Genomic DNA, 20,755 nt, shown 5'->3' with positions numbered 1-20,755 from the left:
TAGTATTATTATAACAATAGTGTGCAACTACGCTTTTTGTTTTCCATGTGATTTAAGAAGCTAACTTTTTTTTAAAAAAGCAATTATCAGTCTAAAAGTAAGTATGAATGTATTTTTGGTTTTTAACTCCACATTTTGTTTTCTACATAATTTAAGACACTAATGCATTAAAAATTTTATTTGTTTATGTTTTTGGACACACAATGTATAAAAATGTAATTTTGTAGCATCAGCAACTGAAAGGAGTGGAGAATAGAGCTGTTAAGGAGGAAAGAATTTGTATGTTATTGAATTTAAGCTGCTACAAATTCAAGTTAAAATGTTATAACTTTGGGATGTTAAACATAATCCCCATGATAATCACAAATAAAATAGCGACAGAATATACAGAAGATGGAATGAGAAAGAAATTTAAATATTCAGTACGAAAGAGAATAAGATCAGAAATTATGAGTTGGAAGGAACCATAGAGCTCATTTAATTCCAAACCTTAGTTTAAGAGATAGATAAAGAAACAAACCCAAAGAGATTAAGATCTAGACTACAATCTGGGTCTCCTAATTTGGAGTCCAGTAGTTTTCCCTCCTGTTAGCTTCTCATGTTCAAGATGAAGAATGTGTTCTGGTCAGGCTTTCTTAAAAATCTGAGAACATTAAATCATCATTTTTATCAGTTAATACTGTGTTCAAGTCAGTGTTTTCCACATCTTTCTATTAAAACCATTCCTTATCTTTGGGAGACTGGGATTGACATATCTATATATACTAATATGTATAAAATAGATAACTAATAAGAACCTGCTGTATAGCACAGGGAACTCCACTTTGCTGTACAGTAGAAACTAACACAACATTGTAAAATGACTATACCCCAATTAAAAAATCATTCCTTATCTCTTGATGTCCACAGCAACTATCCCAGCTGAGTATACCAAGACCACCTCCTGCCATTTTGCCGCTAACCCCACTCGGAGGCTACAGAACTTACTTTCAGTAGTGATGGAGTAAAGAACTTGAGAATTAGATTCTAGCCCTGACTCTGCTGTTAGATACTGTCATGCACTAAGGCAACTCATTGAAAGTCCTTGACCTATTTCACTGTAGAGCTAATTTGAGTTAGTTATAACATGAAGAGATTATAAGATTCCTTCAAGTGTTATTACAACCAGATGCATAGCACAATCAAGAAAATCTAATCCACTGTGATATCAGCTTACCTGAATACCAAGAGAATTTCATAGACTGCTTTACTACATTGCAAGGAAAAAAAAAAAAAGAAAGAAAAGAAAAAAAAGACAATACCCCCACACCTTTTCTTGTTTTTAAAATATATTCTGGGCTTCCCTGGTGGCGCAAGTGGTTGAGAGTCCGCCTGCCGATGCAGGGGACACGGGTTCGTGCCCCAGTCCGGGAGGATCCCACATGCCGCGGAGCAGCTGGGCCCGTGAGCCATGGCCGCTGAGCCTGTGCGTCCGGAGCCTGCGCTCCGCAACGGGAGAGGCCACGACAGTGAGAGGCCCACATACCGCAAAAAACAAAACAAAACAAACAAAAAAATAAAATATATTCTTTGAATTACTAAGGTCTATTACTTCCATTTCCCTCCTATTGAGCATTAAAAACAAACTGAAAACTCCCAACATTCTTGAGAGTTAAATTTATTGGCCAGGTGTCTTCTTCCTTCTCTTTACTTTTTCTCCTCGCCCTTCTCCCCTTCGTCATTTCTTTCATCTCTCCCCATTCCATTTCATACATCTCCTAGTCCTTCTACAAATCTCTAAATACTTCAGGTGATTTTCCAAATCTTCTTTTAGTTTTCCCAGTGTTCTTGATGACTACCAATGACTGCAGCAGGTTCAGAAAGCTCATTAACTAATTCCCTTAATGTCTTAACATGGCAAGCACATTAACCTACTAAATCATTCTGTATGCAGTCCATTGCCTGCATTCTGCAGGCCCTAGTGGCTCTTTCAGTCAATAGCTGCATTGTTACTGTTCCCTATCATTCCTAGTTGAATGCGCACTGCCCCTTGATTTCAGCTAAAGCTGAAGTGCTGTTGTTTGGCAAATTTTCCATCGTGCCGATCTTTCCCCCCCTGACTGATTAGTTTTATTATTTATCCAATTTTTAAAATTGTGGCTTTGGCACACCTGCTCAGGGTAAGACAGCACAATTAAACACATTAAAGGAAATGCACAAAACATGGTGATTATGTAATTAATCAGCTTTAGGTAGTATAAAAAATTGCTAGCCTAGAAGCATAACACTTTGGGAAAGAGTAATTTTAAGAATTTAAAACAATTTTAATTATTTGATTTTTTTCTCTTAAACTTTATACACACACACACACACACACACACACACACAGGCTAGAATATAAGAATATTTATTTCTTTATAGCAAGACTCCTTTCACAAGGTAAAATAGCTTCCGCACTTGGCACCATGCTTAAGGACGCTAGAGGAACGATTGACAGATAACTTATTGGAGTGCCCTTAGGTAACCCAGGTACATTTTAATCTTCTTAGAGTTATATTTGTAATGTATTCCTAATTAGTACATTAATAAGTCAAGAAGCCTATGGAAAATGATCTGCAACAGTAAGTTTAATTACATGGTTTCATTGTGTTTTGCTATCATTTTTTTCAATTAAGCTTTTATATATTCCCCCTTTTTGTGAGAGAGGATAGCCATCGGAAGGCTTCCTTTTCATGTGACTGAAGGATAAAATGAAGCTGAGTCAGTTTGCATAATCCATTCAATGTCCTGGAGCTCAGCACTGGTAGAATAATGTCTAGCACACAGTATATCTGATTACTATCTCAAATCATTGGTATTAACTTAGATTATTTTCTCTTCTAAGCAATACTGGAAAGTCTTTGAATATATGGACATATTTACTTTGTTCTTTTGCCAAAATAAAACTGTGGATAGAGCACTCAAGTCTTAATCTTAATGGGAAATTACTGCTCCCATTGTACCAAAATGACTGTATCTAAAAGTTTTTATATCCTCATTTCTCTTCATTTATCTGTATCTGTTGCTCAGGAGAAAAGTTCTTTTTTTCCAAATCTACACTTTCTACCTGTTATCTTAATTCTACTCCTTCTCCCTTGCTTAAGATTTTATTCTATCAGTTATAGTCTTAATCCTTACAGATTCATTCTTTTCTGGCTTTTTGCTCTTTACGTAAACATTTGCTCAATTACTACCATTTAAAAAGTACATAAGTAAAATGCTAACAAAAAAAAAAAGGGAAAAAAAGAGTAATAAGAAGAAGCTTCCAGCAATTCCATTTGCCCAAGTCTGTCTCAGTCTCTTCCCCAACCCCGACTTTCTCCTTCCTTTCAACTACAAACTGCTGGAAAATCTAGTGTAAGCTACTATCTTTTCTCTCTTACTGCATACTCAGTATTCAGCCCACTATGGCCTAATTTTTGCTTTCACCATATTACTGATCCTGCTTCAGAAAAGATGTAAAGATACCTTATAAATGTAAAATCCAATATGTGCTTTAAGGCTCAGTTAACCTGAATTTTCTGTGTTTCTAGTTACTGGCTATTGTATCTTCAGTCATTCAAAAATATTCATGGACTTTATAGTCTAAAGGAGAAAATGTATAAAAAAGCAGATAATTAGAATATATACGAGTACTGCTGTGACTTTTGTCATAATAGAGGGATATGGTATAATTGCTAGTTGTCACCCAATAACTATTCTCTCTTCATAGAAACAAAACTCTGATTTAGTTGGGGAAAGCAACATGCCTAGATTAAAACACACAGAAACAAACAAATTTTACATTTTGTGGTGTCCTTTGCAGTTATACATAGCCATATAACTGAAGTCTTGGCAATAATATGTAAGAGAAAGCATTTGCAAGAGACTTAAAAAAGATTTAGGAAATGTTTGCTTCTGCTTCTCTTCATTTTTACTGTCTGGAATACAAATGCCATAGCTACTAGAGTTACAGAAGAAGTATTTTGATACTAATAAAAATGGAAGCCAGAAGCCAAGCATAATAAAGCAGAAAGACATAAGAGCCTGATTCCCTGATGACTTTGTGAAGCTGACATTCAGAACTGCCCATTCTTGGATTTATTATTATTTTTTTTATGGAGATAGTAAACTCCCAATTTCTTTAAACGACTACAACTAAGTCTCTGTGTCTGACACAGGCACATTAGAATAACATGTGTAGGAAAAACATTCTTTCTGCTCTGTCTCAGCTATTTTTGGTCTTATTCAGCAGACTTTCACTGGATGATCCCATCTATTTCTCCTTCATACCTCTCTCCTCAGTTCCAAAACCATATACCCAACTTCTCCTAGAATTTTCTCCTTGGATACCTCTTAGTTGCTTATGACTAAGTCACTTATGACTAAAACCTGAATGAGCTGCCTTACCCTTCTTGATCTGCTCTTTCTTCTGTGTATAGCTTTTGGCTAATGATGCCACTTTTAACTATGAAAGCTAACAACTCTCAAAACATTGGGGGTAAGTCTTAATTATTCCTTCTTCTTCATCCTTAAAATTCAATAGATCATTGATTCTAATCATTTCTACCTCAGAATTTTTTCTTGCAAGGATACATACATCTCCATTCTCACCAAGACTGCCTTAACCTGGGTTCTCACTGTTAATGCTCTCGGACTTTAAAAAAAATCATTCCTAAAGAGTCTTCTATCTTCCAGTCCCTCATCTTTACATCTATCACCACCCTGGTAAAATAAAGATGTAGCATGTAGATGCATACACACACACACAAACACACACATGGGAATACTATTCAGCAGTAAAAAGGAATGAAATTCTGCCCAAAAAAACATGAATGGACCAAGAAAGTATTATGCTTAGTGAAATAAGTGAGTTAGAGAAAGGCAAATACTGAATGTTATTACTTACATGTGCAATCTAAAAAATAAACGAATAAATATAGCAAAACAGAAACAGACTCATAAAGACCAAACCAGTGGTTACCACTGGAGAGAGTGAAGTGGGGAGGGGCAAGATATGGGTAGGGTGTTAAGAGGTACAAACTACTACGTATAAAATAAATAAGATACAAGGAGTCTCCCAAGGCAATAGAAATAAAACAGAAATAAACAAATCAGACCTAATCAAACTTACAAGCTTTTGCATAGCAAAGGAAACCATAAAGAAAACCAAAAAGACAACCTACAGAATGGGAGAAAATATTTGCAAATGATGTGACCTAAAGGGCTTAATTTCCAAAATATACAAGCAGCTCATACAACTCAACAACAAAAAACAAACAACCCTTTCCAAAAAATGGGCAGAAGACCTAAATAGACATTTCTTCAAAGAAGACATAAAGATGACCAGTAGGCACATGAAAAGACGGTCAACATCACTAATTATTAGAGAAATATAAATCAAAACTACATATAAATATATACTAAATATAAAATATAAAAAACTACATAAAAAATATAAAATATAAAAAACTACATATAAATATAAATCAAAACTACTACTACTGGTCAAAATGACCATCATTAAAAAGTCTACAAATAACAAATGCTGGAGAGGGTGTGGAGAAAAGGGAACCCTCCTACACTGTTGGTGGGAATGTAAATTGGTACTGCCACTGTGGAGAATAGTATGGAGGTTTCTCAGAAAACTAAACATTGAATTACCATATGATCCAGCAATCCCACTCCTGGCCATATACCCAGATAAAACTATAATTCAAAAAGATACATGCACTCCAATGTTCACTGCAGCACTATTCACAATAGCCAAGACATGGAAACAGCCTAAATGTCCATCGACAGATGAATGGATAAAGAAGTTGTGGTACATATATACAATGGAATACTATTCAGCCATTAAAAAGAACGAAATAATGCCATTTGCAGCAAGACAGATGCAACAAGAAATTATCTTACTAAGGGAAGTAAGTCAGAAAGAGAAAGACAAATACCATATGATATCACTTATATGTGGAATCTAAAATATGATACAAATGAACCTATCTACAAAACAGAAACAGACTCACAGACATAGAGAACAGACTTGTGGCTGCCAAGGGGAAGGGAGAGAGGGAGAGGGATGGACTGGGAGTTTGGGGTTACTAGATGCGAACTATTACATTTAGAATGGATAGACAACAAGTTCCTTATGTATAGCACAGGGAACTATATACAATCTCCTGGGATAAACCATAATGGAAAAGAATATAAAAAAAAGAATGTATATATGTGTATAACTGAGTCACTTTGCTGTACAGTGGAAATTAGCACAACATTGTAAATCAACTGTACTTCAATAAAACAAAAAAAGATGCAAGGATATATTGCACAGCACAGAGAAATATAACCATCATTTTATAATAACTATAAATAGCATATAATCTATAAAAACACTGAACCACTATGTTGTACACCTGAAACAAATACATTATTATAAACCAACTATACTTCAATAAAAATAAAAGGTTAGGTATGAACTCTTTAAAAAAATGTTAACTTCCGAATACATATATTGGTTTATACCTATTTCAAACTTCAACTTTTTCAATTACTCTCAATTGCCTACAGGATAAAGTTGAAATGCTGTTAGTGATCCTTTAGAAACATTCTCAGTTTCATTTAAAGCTTCTCTTCTATTTCCCACCCCCCTTAACACACACCAACGGACCAAGTACAGTTGTTTGCAATCACTTCAGACTGTTTGTTATTTCCATAAAAATCCTCATCTTTCCCTATTTCTATCTTTCTACTTCAGTTGTTCTATCTACCTCAAATCCATTTCCCCTCCTTCCCTCATAAATATACAGCTGTTTTGTTTTGTTTTGTTTTTTTACCTATTAATCAAGGACCAAATTAGAGTCAAACCACTTTCTGGAGCTTTCTCTTGTTCACTTGCCACATCAGTGGAATTAATTATTCCTTCACCTCTTACCATATGCTTCTGTTCATTCAACTATCATATGGCCTGTTACATTATTTTGAAGTCATTTTTGAATATTTATGTATATTTTATGTACATTAATTTTGCACAAATTTGAGGATCTTAAAGGAGGCTTTGCATCTCCCAGATGTTCTCAGATGCCTGGTACTGAGAGGATGCTCAATTCACAGCTGGAGTTTTGGACTAACTAAACTTTGGTTTCGTTATAAATAAAATATGTAACTTCAGGCTAAATGCTTGCAGATAGACATAAGAATCATTGGAAAATTATTTTAATTAAATGGTCTATTATGAGAATGATTTCAAATTCCTTTATGTTATGAACTCATCTTGTTTATCCTAAACGCTGACACTCCAGACCCAGAATACATTCTGCCCATTCACTCCAGAAATGCATTCCATTCATACCTATTTCCTTCTAACCAAATATATTTGTTAAAAGTAATGTTTCATGAACCTGATTTGGGAATGCAAACTTTGAAAAGTGTAGTTTTGAATACCAAATTTCTGTAATTTTTAATGGGTTTCCCTGCTTTACAATCAGGTTTATTACTTTTCAGAAGACCTCATAGAAAAATGATGGTTTAGTTTAGAACCTCTTCTCAATTTAAAGAAGAAAGAAGACGAGAACTCAGGATCACAGAGAGAATAAAGCAATTGTGCTTTGGCACACACAAATTAAATGTATTTTATAAGCTTTCCAGGATCTACCTGCAAGCAGATGGCAGTAAGGCATGTAAAAGGGTGCATGACATGCTCCCTTTCTTCAGAGTTATTTTTTCTAATGGAAAATTGTGGGTGAAATGATGACAAAATAGCTTTGGATTTGCAATGCTATTCTTCATTTTATATAATGACAGCTTTTAAATTGTAAATAATGGATTCTAAATGGTTCATGCTTAATCTATCTGTAAAATATGTAAAATTCATGAATTTGAATTGTCATATCAAACAGGAAGGGATAAAATTTCAATTTGTACATCTGGAGGAAATTATATTTGGAGGGACCATTAACAGTAATACATTTTAACATAATGTATAGGCCAAACTTCTATCAACATTTTTGAAAGCTTAGCTTCAGACAACATGAAGAGGTAAATATATAATTGGAAAAGAAAATTCATATGGATTTAGACCTTGTGAATGATGGTGAGTGTGAGAAACTGAGAAAAGTAAACAGATGACAGGCTTGGGTATACAAATAAATATATTTTTTACACATTTAAAGAAGTATGATGGGAACTTCCCTGGTGGCGCAGTGGTTAAGAATCCACTTGCCAATGCAGGGGACACGGGTTCGAGCCCTGGTCCAGGAAGATCCCATATGCTGGAGCAACTAAGCCTGTGTGCCACAGCTACTGAGCCTATACTCTAGAGCCCAGAGCCACAACTACTGAGCCCGTGTGCCACAACTACTGAAGCCCACACGCCTAAAGCCCGTGCTCTGCAACAAGAGAAGCCACTGCAATGAGAAGCCTGTGCACCGCAACAAAAAGTAGCCCCTGTTCGCCACAACTAGAGAAAGTCTGCACACAGCAAAGGGGACCCAACACAGCCAAAAATAAATAAATAAAATAAATGAATTTTAAAAATATAAAAATAAAGTAGTATAATGTTAAGTGAGAAAATGAAGACTGAGTGTCTAATAATCCAAAATAAAGATACAATATTTTTAAATGTTTATATATGTATATGCATTCTGTTTGTATATATGCATACATGTAGTCACACATGGAATCATATACCCACACACATGTCTGTGTGGATAGACAGTGACTACTTAAAATGCATTTTCCTTTGAAAAATGATAGGGAACCAATATAGCACAGGTTATGTTGGTTTGCATTACTGTTTTTGTACAATTTGAATATCAAGGAAACTAATTTTTTATCCCTAATAATTACTTAGACATAATTTCCAAATTATTCACTTTTAATTTTTGGTTTTCAGTTTCATCATAGATTCAAGCCTGTCCACCTGAACAGAGAAGGCAAGACCTTTGAAGGTAAACCCCCAGCTCTGATATTTACTAATAGGAATTTGGGGAAGCTATTTAACCTTTCTAAATTTCCTTTTTTTCAAGTTTTAAAGAACATAAAACAAACAACTAAACAATCTATCTGGTATGTTATTGTGAAGATTAAATGAGACAAAATATAGGCAAGAGATAGTCAGTAAGGATTAGTTCCCAGCCACCTACCCTTGATGGTAATTCTTTGCTTTCTTTTTTTTTTAAGCCAACTGTGCAGATTGCGGGATTTAGTTCCCTGACCAGGGATTGAACCCGGGCCCTCGGCAGTGAAAGTGCAGAGTCTTAACCACTGGACTGCCGAGGAATTCCCTTTGCTTTTGTTTTTGCAACTATGTTCTTTTGAAAAATGTTAGTTCATTGGGGGAAAGACCAAAGTCTGGCTAAAGAGCTCCCAGACTTACACATTTATATGTATGCTATCATTTTAAAAAATTTGTCCTCATGAATATAAGTTCCTAGAATGTTCATGATGTTTCACTTTAACTTAAATTTATAATCTTGGTCAATGTCCTTCTCAAAGTCACTGATAACTGAATCCAATATAGACATCAAATATTATTTTATTACAGACCCACTCTAGAGAAATGATCTACTGTTGTTATTAAAAGATGAGTAGAATAGGTAGACATTATTTCTACGATGGTCATTTTATAGCAATTTGAAAGTCAGGGTCACCAAAGAATTTATGAAGGTTCCTCTAAACATATTTACATTCTATCATATTCTACTGCTACAATTACATCTGGAGATAACAGTTTTCAAGACCTGAATTTCTATGATATAAAAATGAATAATGAGAAAGTGAATATTAATTAATAGTAATAAAGCAATTATTTCATTGATTTGCAATTACATATGCCCTTATTTTTCTAAAAAACTAGAGGATTCAATTCAGAAAACCATGCTCTAAATTCACATCCATTTCTTATACAAGGGGCTTACCAAACCTGATTCACTGTAAAATCTCTGAAGTAAATAAAGACAAGCTATACTGACTTCACATTTCTTTAAGAAATCTGGCAAGCTTTCTTGCTCGTTTAGTCTCATGCAATTTTAGATACTCCAGTTGAGTTTCTTCTAACCTACGTGGCCCTAAACGATTTGGTGGGGTAAGGTGGGGTGTCGCTTCTTTGTTTCAAGCCTCTTCCACACGTGGTGGGGTAAGGCTGGGGCAGTACTCACCGCTGACATGATGAGCTCTCCTCCCAGGCTCTGGATCTCAGCTTTAACCTGACTGCAGATTTTCAGCTGGTGAGAGTAGAATTTAATCTGTTCCAGGTAGGCCAACAAGTCCTGTTTGCATGATGGATCTGGGCACTAAACATGCATGAGATAAAAATGGAAATAGCAAAACAAAGAGTAAGTAGATCAGAGCAATTCAATATTGAGACTGCAAGTATCTTATAAGGCACTGACTTTATTTGCATTGAGTCCCATTTCTCTGACCAAGGCCATGTAGATTCTGATATGCTTCCACCATTAGAAGAGTTTCTTCATGTTCCAACCTTAACTACTTTAGCATAGACAGAAGAAGTAGTAAAGGAATTTCCAGACATGAAAAGGTACGTGAAATAATTGCCTTTAATTTATGATAAGGTTAGAAGCCTTAGATTTCATTTTTAGGTAAATCTGAAGAAGTATTTAAAATGCAATTATTCCCTTCATCTAAAGTTGCTATTAGAATACTCCTCGGGACCCATAGTTCTGCATTGTCTGTCCTTCGTTATTTATATGGGCATTAAAAACATCTGCAACAAAACATATATTATGTTCTATTACTTTCAGCATTTAATGTTTTTAGCTATTACTGACAAAAGAAATCATTCCCACCTTAGCTAACAGCTGGGGATCTACCTGGAGCCAAGAAAGAGGCAGCAGCATACATGTTTTAGAGATGTATTATTATTATTATTTTTTTTTTTTTTGCGGTACGCGGGCCTCTCACTGTTGTGGCCTCTCCTGTTGTGGAGCACAGGCTCCGGACACGCAGGCTCAGTGGCCATGGCTCACGGGCCCAGCCGCTCTGCGGCATGTGGGATCTTCCCGGACCTGGGCACGAACCCGCGTCCCCTGAATTGGCAGGCGGACTCTCAACCACTGTGCCACCAGGGAAGCCCTAGAGATGTATTAAATTTCTTTACGAAAAACAGTCTCCTACATTATGTTAGCATCTGTAAGGAATTTCCCGCAGTAGAGCTTTGTGCTTAATCATAACATGATAAATATCTGTGGTCAGTGTTTAATGTTTGTGTTCTTTCTCCTATGCAATTAGAATAGATTTTTAAAAATCCCCGATAACTTAATTTCACTTTAAAAACATTCATAAGGATATGGAAATATGAACTGTAACTTATATGCAAAGATATTCACTGCAGCCTTACTTACAATAGCAAAATTTGGAAATAAATATTCTATAATAGTGAAAAGATTAAATAAGGATACATATCTATATAATGTGATATTATACAGTCTCAAAAATTAATATTTTCAAAGGAAAATGTTTTTGGAAGGAAAAAACACAGCATTTAAAATTTCACATACTGGGCTTCCCTGGTGGCGCAGTGTTTGAGAGTCCGCCTGCCGATGCAGGGGTCACGGGTTTGTGCCCCGGTCCAGGAAGATCCCACATGCTGCAGAGCGGCTGGGCCCGTGAGCCACGGCTGCTGAGCCTGCGCGTCCGCAGCCTGTGCTCCGCAACGGGAGAGGCCACACAGTGAGAGGCCCGCGTACCGCAAAAAAAAAAAAAAAAAAAAAATTCACATACTATCTCAAAGTATGTAAAAAATATGTGTTTATGCTTGTGTTTAAAACATAGAGGGAAATAAATATGTGAAAATGGTAAATAAACACATTATAATCAATATTTTTCACTCTTCATATTTTACATATCTTAATATATATTACTTAAATTATATTATTTCTATAGTAATAAAAATGTTATTATTTAAAAAGCTTTATCTAATAGCCTAAAATGAAAACTGAAAAGCAGGACGAAAGACCTGAAAGTATTCCATGCATTTCTGCTTTTACGTAGTAGTTAATAAGCTGGAGTGTTGTTGAAAAAATCCTGAGAATCTTATTCTCTTTTATATTTGCTAAATAGACTAATCTACATAGCTCCAGAATGTGTGGACAAGATGAGAACATGTGACTTTTGAGTAAAATTTAGTCAACAAAGGTAGCAAAGATACCAATTCTTCTGCAGAAATACTATCAACCTGCTAGATAGGCATGGACAGATAACATGACACATGATAACCAGACAGACAGACAATCAGATAAGATGACAGAGAGACCTTGATATTAAGGGCGTTTCTCAAATTTTTAACACAGAAGAAAGGATACTCCCACAAGTCTCATCAGGAGGATTAAACTGTAACTAAGTAAGAAGAAAGAGAAGGAGAGGAAGGAAAAGAAAAGGAGAGAGAGAGAGAGAGAAGGGAAGGGGGGAGGAGGAAGAAGCAGCAAAAAACAAGTAAAGGAAGGGATTTCTCCAATTTACACATGAGAAATGAGAAGTTTAGAAAGCATAATAATTTTCCCAGGATTGAAGAGCTTATGCTAGAGCCAGTATTTGAATCCATATCTACTTGCTTTTAAATCCATTTTATTTTCAATCGCTGAACTTAGGAGAATTTGGAGTGAATTTTTTTTTTTAATCACAGATTACCATGGGTTGCATAATTTCAAGGACAAAGAGAATTTATGGGAAAACTATGTCTATTTTGAAATAAAGATTGCTTAGATTTTTTTAAAGACAAAAATTAGCTATCTAGAATTACCTATAATGATGACAGGCAAGTCATCTCATTGTTTTACCACGACAGGAAGTTGATCTTTATTAGGTACTTCTTATGTGTCAGGCACTGTGCCATGTCCTTTACATGCATAATTCTAAGTTAGTATTCATAGGGTCATTTTACTGAGATCTAATTATTGTCATTTTGCATATTTGCAAGCTAGGTTTTGGATAGAATTTATGATTTGCGTAAAGATTTGAATTGAGTTTTCTCTGTTTCATTCACTACACAATGATCTCCTATGACATTCATTCAAAACGTTGCTTTGTCTATCCTGAGTAATGAATGGTCTTATCTATTGTTTGTTCTTATGGATGGACTCAATGATAATCTTTGACACATACAGTGTTCTATCTGTCATATACTCTTCTAGGTGCTTTACCTATATTAACTCTTTTAATAATCACACAACTTCATGAGGCAAGTTCTATGCCTCCTTCTCTATGCCTCAGTTTCCTCCTTAACAAAGGAGGAAACTGAGGCATAGATAAGTTAATTGACTTGCCCAACTGAGAAATAGTAAAGCTGGTATTCAGACTCACATGATCTGGCTCCAATCCCTACCTCTAAGGTCTAGGAACAATATCAGTCTTCCTGCCAGTTTTGTCTTATATATAAACAGTAAATTGCCACTCTGATTTGTAAATTGGTTGCTTAAATTGACACTCTTATCTGTATACTGTAGGTAGGATTTGGGTGAATTTGTTCCTTAAAGACCAGCACCACTACATAACTTCCGATAAAATCAAACTTGCAAATTAATAATCAGATTGTTAACTGATAACCAATGTTGCAATCACCTAAGTTTAAGCAAAACATACAGTCTCTCTCAAGACACTTTCAAGGCCATGCTAGAAGAGTCTAGAATTGTGTTAAGCAAAGAATGAGTCAAATGAGTAGAAAATTTGAAGTTGAACTTTGTAAATTAAAAGTTACTTGACCCAGGGCTTCCCTGGTGGCGCAGTGGTTGAGTCCACCTGCCGATGCAGGGGTCACGGGTTCGTGCCCCGGTCCGGGAAGATCCCACATGCCGCGGAGCGGCTGGGCCCGTGAGCCATGGCCGCTGAGCCTGCGCGTCCGGAGCCTGTGCTCCGCAACGGGAGACGCGCACCGCAAAACAAAAACAAACAAACAAACAAACAAAGTTACTTGATCCAGATTTATCCTTCATTCCCAGAATTGATGAAAATGTTGGTTACACCTCAAGATAGTAGTTTTATAAGTGAAGTATGAAAAACATAGTGATTGGTAAATTCCATACTATAAGACTTGTTAAAGCCTTCTTTTCTATTGACATTTGGAAAGTCTTTCTGAGTCACTTTTAGCTGCCCAGAAGCAGAACCAGGAGAATGAATCATTCCCACTTTAAGAATGCTCTTCTACTATTTGCCAAATCTCCGTTATTAAAATCAAATTATGTTTTCCTCACCTTTTATATTTTTACATAAAGCTAATTGAAAAAGTTTGGGACGTAGATTGGTACTGGGTGGGCCAAAAAAGTGCCTGACACATTTTTCATTTTCACCAAGAACTTTATTGAACAACGTATTCACCCATTTGTTCCACTACCTTCTGCCATTTTTCAGGCAACTTCATAATTCCGTCTTCCAAAAACTTTTTATCTTTTTAAGCAAAGAACCGTTCCAGGTACCTTTTACAGTCTTCCAGGGAATTGAAAATTTTTCCATTAAGAGAATTTTGTAAAGACCAAAATAAATGGAAATCCGAAGATGCAATGTCTGGTGAATATGGCGGATGAATCAGAACTTCCCAGCCAAGCTGTGACAGTTTTTGCCTGGTCATCAAAGAAACGTGCAGTCTCACGTTATCCTGATGGAAGATTATGCATTTTCTGTTGACGAACTCTGAACACTTTTTGTCTAGTGCCACTTTCAGTTGGTCTAATTGGGAGCAGTACTTGTTGGAATTAATCATTGGGTTTCCTAGAAGAAGCTCATAATAGAGCAGCGGTCCCCAACCTTTTTGGCACCAGGGACCAGTTTCATGGAAGACAATTTTTCCACCGACGGTGGCTGGGGGCGGGGGGGATGGCTCAGGTGGTAATGCGAGCGACAGGGAGCGATGGGGGGCGGCAGACGAAGCTTCGCTTGCTCACCTGCCGCTCACCTCCTGCTGTGCGGCCCGGTTCCTAACAGGCCGCAGACCGGTACCGGGGGTTGGGGACCCCTGTAATAGAGGACTCTCTTCCAATCCCACCATATATACAACATCACCTTCTTTGGATGAAGACTGGCCTTTGGTGTGGTTGGTGGTGGTTCATTTTGCTTGTCCCACGATCTCTTCTGTTCCACATTATTGTACAGTATCCACTTTTCATCACCTGTCACAATTTGTTTTAAAAATGGAATGTTTTCATTACATTTCAGTAGAGAATTGCATGCAGAAATATGGTCAAGAAGGTTTTTTTCTCTTAACTTACGTGGAACCCAAACTTCAAAGCGATTCACATAACCAAACTGGTGCAAATTATTGTCAACACTTGATGTGGATATTTTGAGTATGTTGGCTATCTCCCAAGTGGTATAACGTTGATTGTTCTCAGTTACTGTTTTGATTTAACTTCAACTCTACCCGACCGTGCTGCATTGTCCAGAGAGAAATCTCCAGCACAAAACTTCACAAACCACTTTTGACGCATTCAATCAGTCACAGCACCTTCCCCATACACTGCACAAATCTTTTTGTGCGTTTCAGTTGGCTTTGCCCTTTCTTGAAATAGTAAAGCATAATATGTTGAAAATGTTGCTTTTTTTCTTCCATATTCAATATTAAAATGGCTACACAAAAATTCACCACTTTTGATAAGTCTTTTTTATAAATGCACACTGATATGACAGCTGCCACCCATGATCTAACAAAATTGTTTCAAATGAAATTAAAGACTACTAAGTGCTACTAGAGCCATCTTAAGAAAGAAACCTTTCAGTCCACCCAATAGAACATTCATGTCCTTTACTTTTCAAAAAAATAAAATTTGTACAAAAACACTTTTAAAGGAATACAGCTAGGGACTTTTAGTCAAATCAAGTGGTAGAATATCATAACACATTTTGGTTATTATGTCCCAGTTTATTAAGATAGGAGATGTTAACCAGGACACCTGGTTAGCTTTTTAATTCATGGATTTTCTTTTTTTTAATTTAAATTTTATAACCACCAGGACACTCACTACAGACAAGCAGATGGCATGTCAGCCTAAGTGGTTTTGGCACATTAAACCGGCTTTCACTCTTCTAGTAAGATGCTTCATACCAATACAGAATACATCATTTAGTAATGAGAGGAAAAGTGAAGAACATTTATTACCTTTCAGTTTGAATTTTAAGGGTATTAGCAAAGTGAATACTTTTAAAGACCTTTATTCCATTAGTTTAGCTATTTTTTTTTTGCTCATAATGGAGTTTAAACTTTATTTAAGACACAATTAAAATGACTTTCGCAATTACAGACAACAAATTCTGCTAAGCTGGCAAAGTTTGTTAAGGGAAAGTTATTAGGTGTCATTGTGAATTTCTAGAGTAGAAATTTCAAGCAACCAGTGAGAGCAGAAGCATTCTGTGTCCATGACCTTTCCCTTCCCACAGGGCTCATTTCTTCACCTATACTCCAGCCCAGAGGCTGTCTCGTTTCACCTTCCTCAGGGTCACAGATCACCCATGATCCCATCTTTTTCTGTACTTTTAATGTCTTTTTCTATCCTTGAATCTATCAACATAAAGTCCCTCAAACCAAAATCCCTCCCTCAACCCTGTAATCCCATCTTTCTCTCCTCTTGTTCACGAACATGCTTTCTAAAAAATTTCAATGCCACCCTTATTGGTGTTCTGAGTTTTCATTCTTGGGCATCTTTTCACTCTTACCCTCTTCTTGGATAATACTATCAATATATGCTGCTCTGGCTTCACTGATCACTTACAAAATAAACATGACTAAATCTCTATCATCCAGCCCTGTCTTCAGAAAATCCATATACATATTGTATTGTCCCAGCTCATCTCACTGTCTTATCAAGATTTCACACTCAACACATATAACCCCCCACTGTCTCATACTCCATCTTGCCTATTATAAAACCATTTTTCCGGTTCTATTAACTATCTCAATAAAGAGTGCTTCCTTCCTCTCTCCCATCTATTAAATTTGGTCAGTCATTTATTTGGGTTGATTCTACATCCAGAAATCTCAGCACACTTTGAACGTTTTTCTTCTTTGTTATGCCTATCATTGCTGCTCTTTAGCAAACTACGGTTTCTAAGACACAAAAGAGAAGGGTATCTCTGGAAGTATGGTAAAAATACAGTGGGACTCTTTTATTATGTCATGATGGAGGACGACATTGATTCATATGGTCTACAGTGGACCTGCTGACTTGTGAGAGTTATATTTGGGAAATTATAGTTTGGCATTTTTCAATGCATAAATGTTGTTTTACCAGAAATTGTATATGTTGTTCAAATTTTGTCACATCTCCTTATTTAGACTAAAATGGTCTTTTAAAAACAAATTATTTATTTTATTTATTTTTGGCTGCACAGGGTCGTCATTGCTGCGTGCAGGCTTTCTCTAGTTGTGGCAAGTGGGGGCTACTCTTTGTTGCGGTGCGCGGGCTTCTCATTGCGGTGGCTTCTCTTGTTGCAGAGCACGGGCTCTAGGCACGCGGGCTTCAGTAGTTGTGGCATGCAGGCTCAATAGTTGTGGCACTCGCGCCCTAGAGCACAGGCTCAGTAGTTGTGGTGAACGGGCTTAGTTGCTCCGTGGCATGTGGGATCTTCCTGGACGAGGGCTCGAACCCGTGTCCCCTGCATTGGCAGGCGGATTCTTAACCACTGCGTCACCAGGGATGTCCCTAAAATGGTCTTTTTTAAAAAAATATTTATTTATTTTGGTTGTGCCGGGTCTTAGTTGCAGCGTGAGGTCTCTTAGTTGCGCATGCAGACTCTTAGTTGCAGCATGCATGAGGGATCTAGTTCCCCGACCAGGGATCGAAGCTGGGCCCCCTGCATTGGGAGCACGGAGTCTTACCCACTGGACCACAAGGGAAGTCCCTAAAATAGTTCTGAGTTTAAGAACTGCTTCAAATTTATTTTTAGTTTCAACTTGGTTTGGACATACAATCATTGAGAGACGGCTATCAGTGACATATCCTTTGAACACTAATACAAATTAAAGACAAAGATATTTTCCATCTTCATCAAAGCTTCATCCTTTAGTAGGTATAAAGTTCTGGCCCAACCTACTTTTCTGCTTTATGCTGACTTCCATGAGAAATTCTCAGAAGGATTGGTTTCCCTATGTATTAGATTAAAACTCAAAACACATCATCTCCCTCCCTGAAACCTGAAACGTGTCAACTGAAGAGTTATGGGATTGAAATGAACTTATACAAATGTTTTACCCTGTATAAAGAATATGGATATGGTAAGGATGGTGGAAAGGTAATTCAGACAAATTTTGATTCTTTGGAATTTTTGGTTAAAGTCAGCCAGCCACCTGTAAGGAGAAACTTTCCTCATCTTTCGTCTTCCCCTCTTACACCAAATAGCCCCTTCTTCCTAGACCCTAAAACACCTTATTCTGGGTACCCAAGGCTATAGTTTTGCATACATGAAATAATACTGAATATATAATCACCCTCCAATCATTTAAGATATTGTTTCAATGGGAAAATGACAAAGACCCAATAAAAAAGAAAAATAGTAAAGCAGCATGCCTTTTAACAGGAAACTCTTACTTCAAGGATGCAAACAGATAAAATATTTTCAGTATTTTATCTATTCCTATTTAATTTCTGAGAACCTGCTATGCATTCATTTTTATAAAGTAGGGGTTCATTAATCGGGAGAACAAATCTAGGTATCAAATTCTCTGTTCAAGATAAATTTCAGACAAATAATTGTGTCAAAATACAAATATTGTCACAAGATGCATCTAGAAGTTATATTCTTAAGAGACATGTTAGAATGATGTAATTAATGCTTCATAAGTTTCTTTTTAGTGTAGTTTTATTACATTTTTTTTACTCACAACATCAGCAGGAAAACAATACAAATCAGGCTAGCCACCAACAATATTTTGTCAAAATATCAATATAAATTACCCTTGGAGATTGTTTTCTTCATAGTTGAGTGCACTGTGTATGATTTGCCTTGTAATTCTTTATCTTGTTTTTTAAATGCCATCTTTCTTAAATTAGTTTTGGCTTTCAATATATTTAACACTGAAAATTCATTTTAATTGTGTCCTGTTATGGTTAGGTGGGAGTACCCAATCAACAATCTGGATATCTTTGCTTTGGAAAATTTACAGTGAAGGAGTATTAGGATTCAGACACAACACTCAGGGGTTAGAAAGTCCAATTTTGTCCTCTTCTTGCACAAAACACTTTAGCAGATGTTAATTTTATTTTGTTTCCTATTCACCTCTTTTCTATTTGAGGTAGGTTGCTTCTGTGACTAATTGAGATCTTTCAGTGTATTATTCCTACCTTGTGAGGTATTTTCCAGTTCATCTAATTTAGAATACCTGCTAACATGATGATTTATCATGAAGAGTCAAAGAATAGAAAGAGATGTGTACCAAGAGTCCGAAATACTAAATTTGTAAGAAGCATACTTCTCCAACTTGTCATTCTCTTTATTCATGGGGAAAATGTTTTAAGAATTGTGATAACTAACAACATCCTGACCCTCAGGAATATACTGGCTAATGGAGACAGGATTTGTACCAGAGTTCTACAGGACTTAAACAACATGGTCTTGGATGGCATATGAAATCTACCTCACCATCTCAAGATAATTCTAAATCCAAGAGATGTTGAGTGATTGGGACAAGTAAGCTTACATTATGCTTCTGTATGTTACAACAGAAGATTTTCAATCATCTCTTCCTAGCTACCTAATGGTAATGCCAGAGTAGTAAATTGTATGTAGTTATATACAATAAACATATGTTCAAGGAAGCAAGACAGGGAAGAAGGGTTAAAAAAAAAATCCAGGAAGGCAGAAGTAGAAGTCTCAATTTGATTTCATTTCATTCTCTCTACATATGAAGTTTGACTATGAAACTTTATAGAATGAAACTAAATTGGCCCAACTATATATATATTTCACAAATCCATGTTGGATAGAATTGAAAATTGATTCATGTTTGACCTTCTGACACCCTAGCCAAAAGCAGACTGGAAAGCATCATAAAAATTATTAAAAGGTTTTTGGGCTATTAGTTTGTTCAAAATTAAAAGCAAGCGATGTTCTGGCAGAGTTTTTTCATAATATACATTGACACTGTAAAAACTGCCTTACTTATTTACATTATTCAATTGTATTCCACAACCAATTTCAGTAATTATTTTTGTCTAAATTTTTTATGTTGACCTATCAAAAAATATCCGAAGCACAATCATAGAGAATCTTCCCAGATAGTCACTATAATAAGTGATTCAATTCTGATTCTTCAGAACCGTATTTCTTCAGATGAAAATTAAATATATCATTTGAAACTACTTTACTATATGAAATGGAAAAGGCCAAAGAGAGTCATCCATAATTCTTCATTAGTCAGTGACTGTTTCTTTAAGCTTCTTTTAAAATGTCAAAGGTATATGGAAGTGAGACAATACTTTTGCTCTCTTCCATGCAATGTGAATAATGTTAAAAACAATAGCGTGATTTAATACAGCTATGTTATAGAAGCACCTACTGCAAGGTGACCTGATCCAATTAAATAAGAATATCAGTCAAGAAGAAAAGGACAACTTCAAAGTGACACAATTATTTGGACTTTGAAAACTGTGCATTCTAAAACAAACAGAAGTACACTGCTAGGAATCATTAAGTATTTTAAAAGTTATTAGAACACATGCATCTGTTTAATGTATTATGGTTTCACTTATCTTACTACTGTTTTGTCTCATAAAAGTGAATGCAATAAAATTCTAGAACACAGAAAACCATGGGCAGATTTGGG

At 36.0% G+C, this 20,755-nt stretch overlaps 1 protein-coding gene across 1 annotated transcript in view; it reads right to left on the bottom strand.

Moving 5' to 3' along the window:
• Positions 1-20,755, bottom strand: part of CTNNA3 (catenin alpha 3) — a 1,571,950-nt gene that overhangs the window by 41,916 nt on the left and 1,509,279 nt on the right. The window contains exon 17 of the mRNA XM_030862371.2: positions 10,152-10,286. Coding sequence (XP_030718231.1) covers positions 10,152-10,286 — 135 coding nt within the window. The remainder of the gene's footprint in view (positions 1-10,151; positions 10,287-20,755) is intronic.

This window comes from Globicephala melas, chromosome 16 (genome assembly GCF_963455315.2).
Source record: "Globicephala melas chromosome 16, mGloMel1.2, whole genome shotgun sequence".
Lineage (NCBI taxonomy): Eukaryota > Metazoa > Chordata > Mammalia > Artiodactyla > Delphinidae > Globicephala > Globicephala melas.
This window is presented reverse-complemented; position numbering and strand designations above follow the sequence as displayed.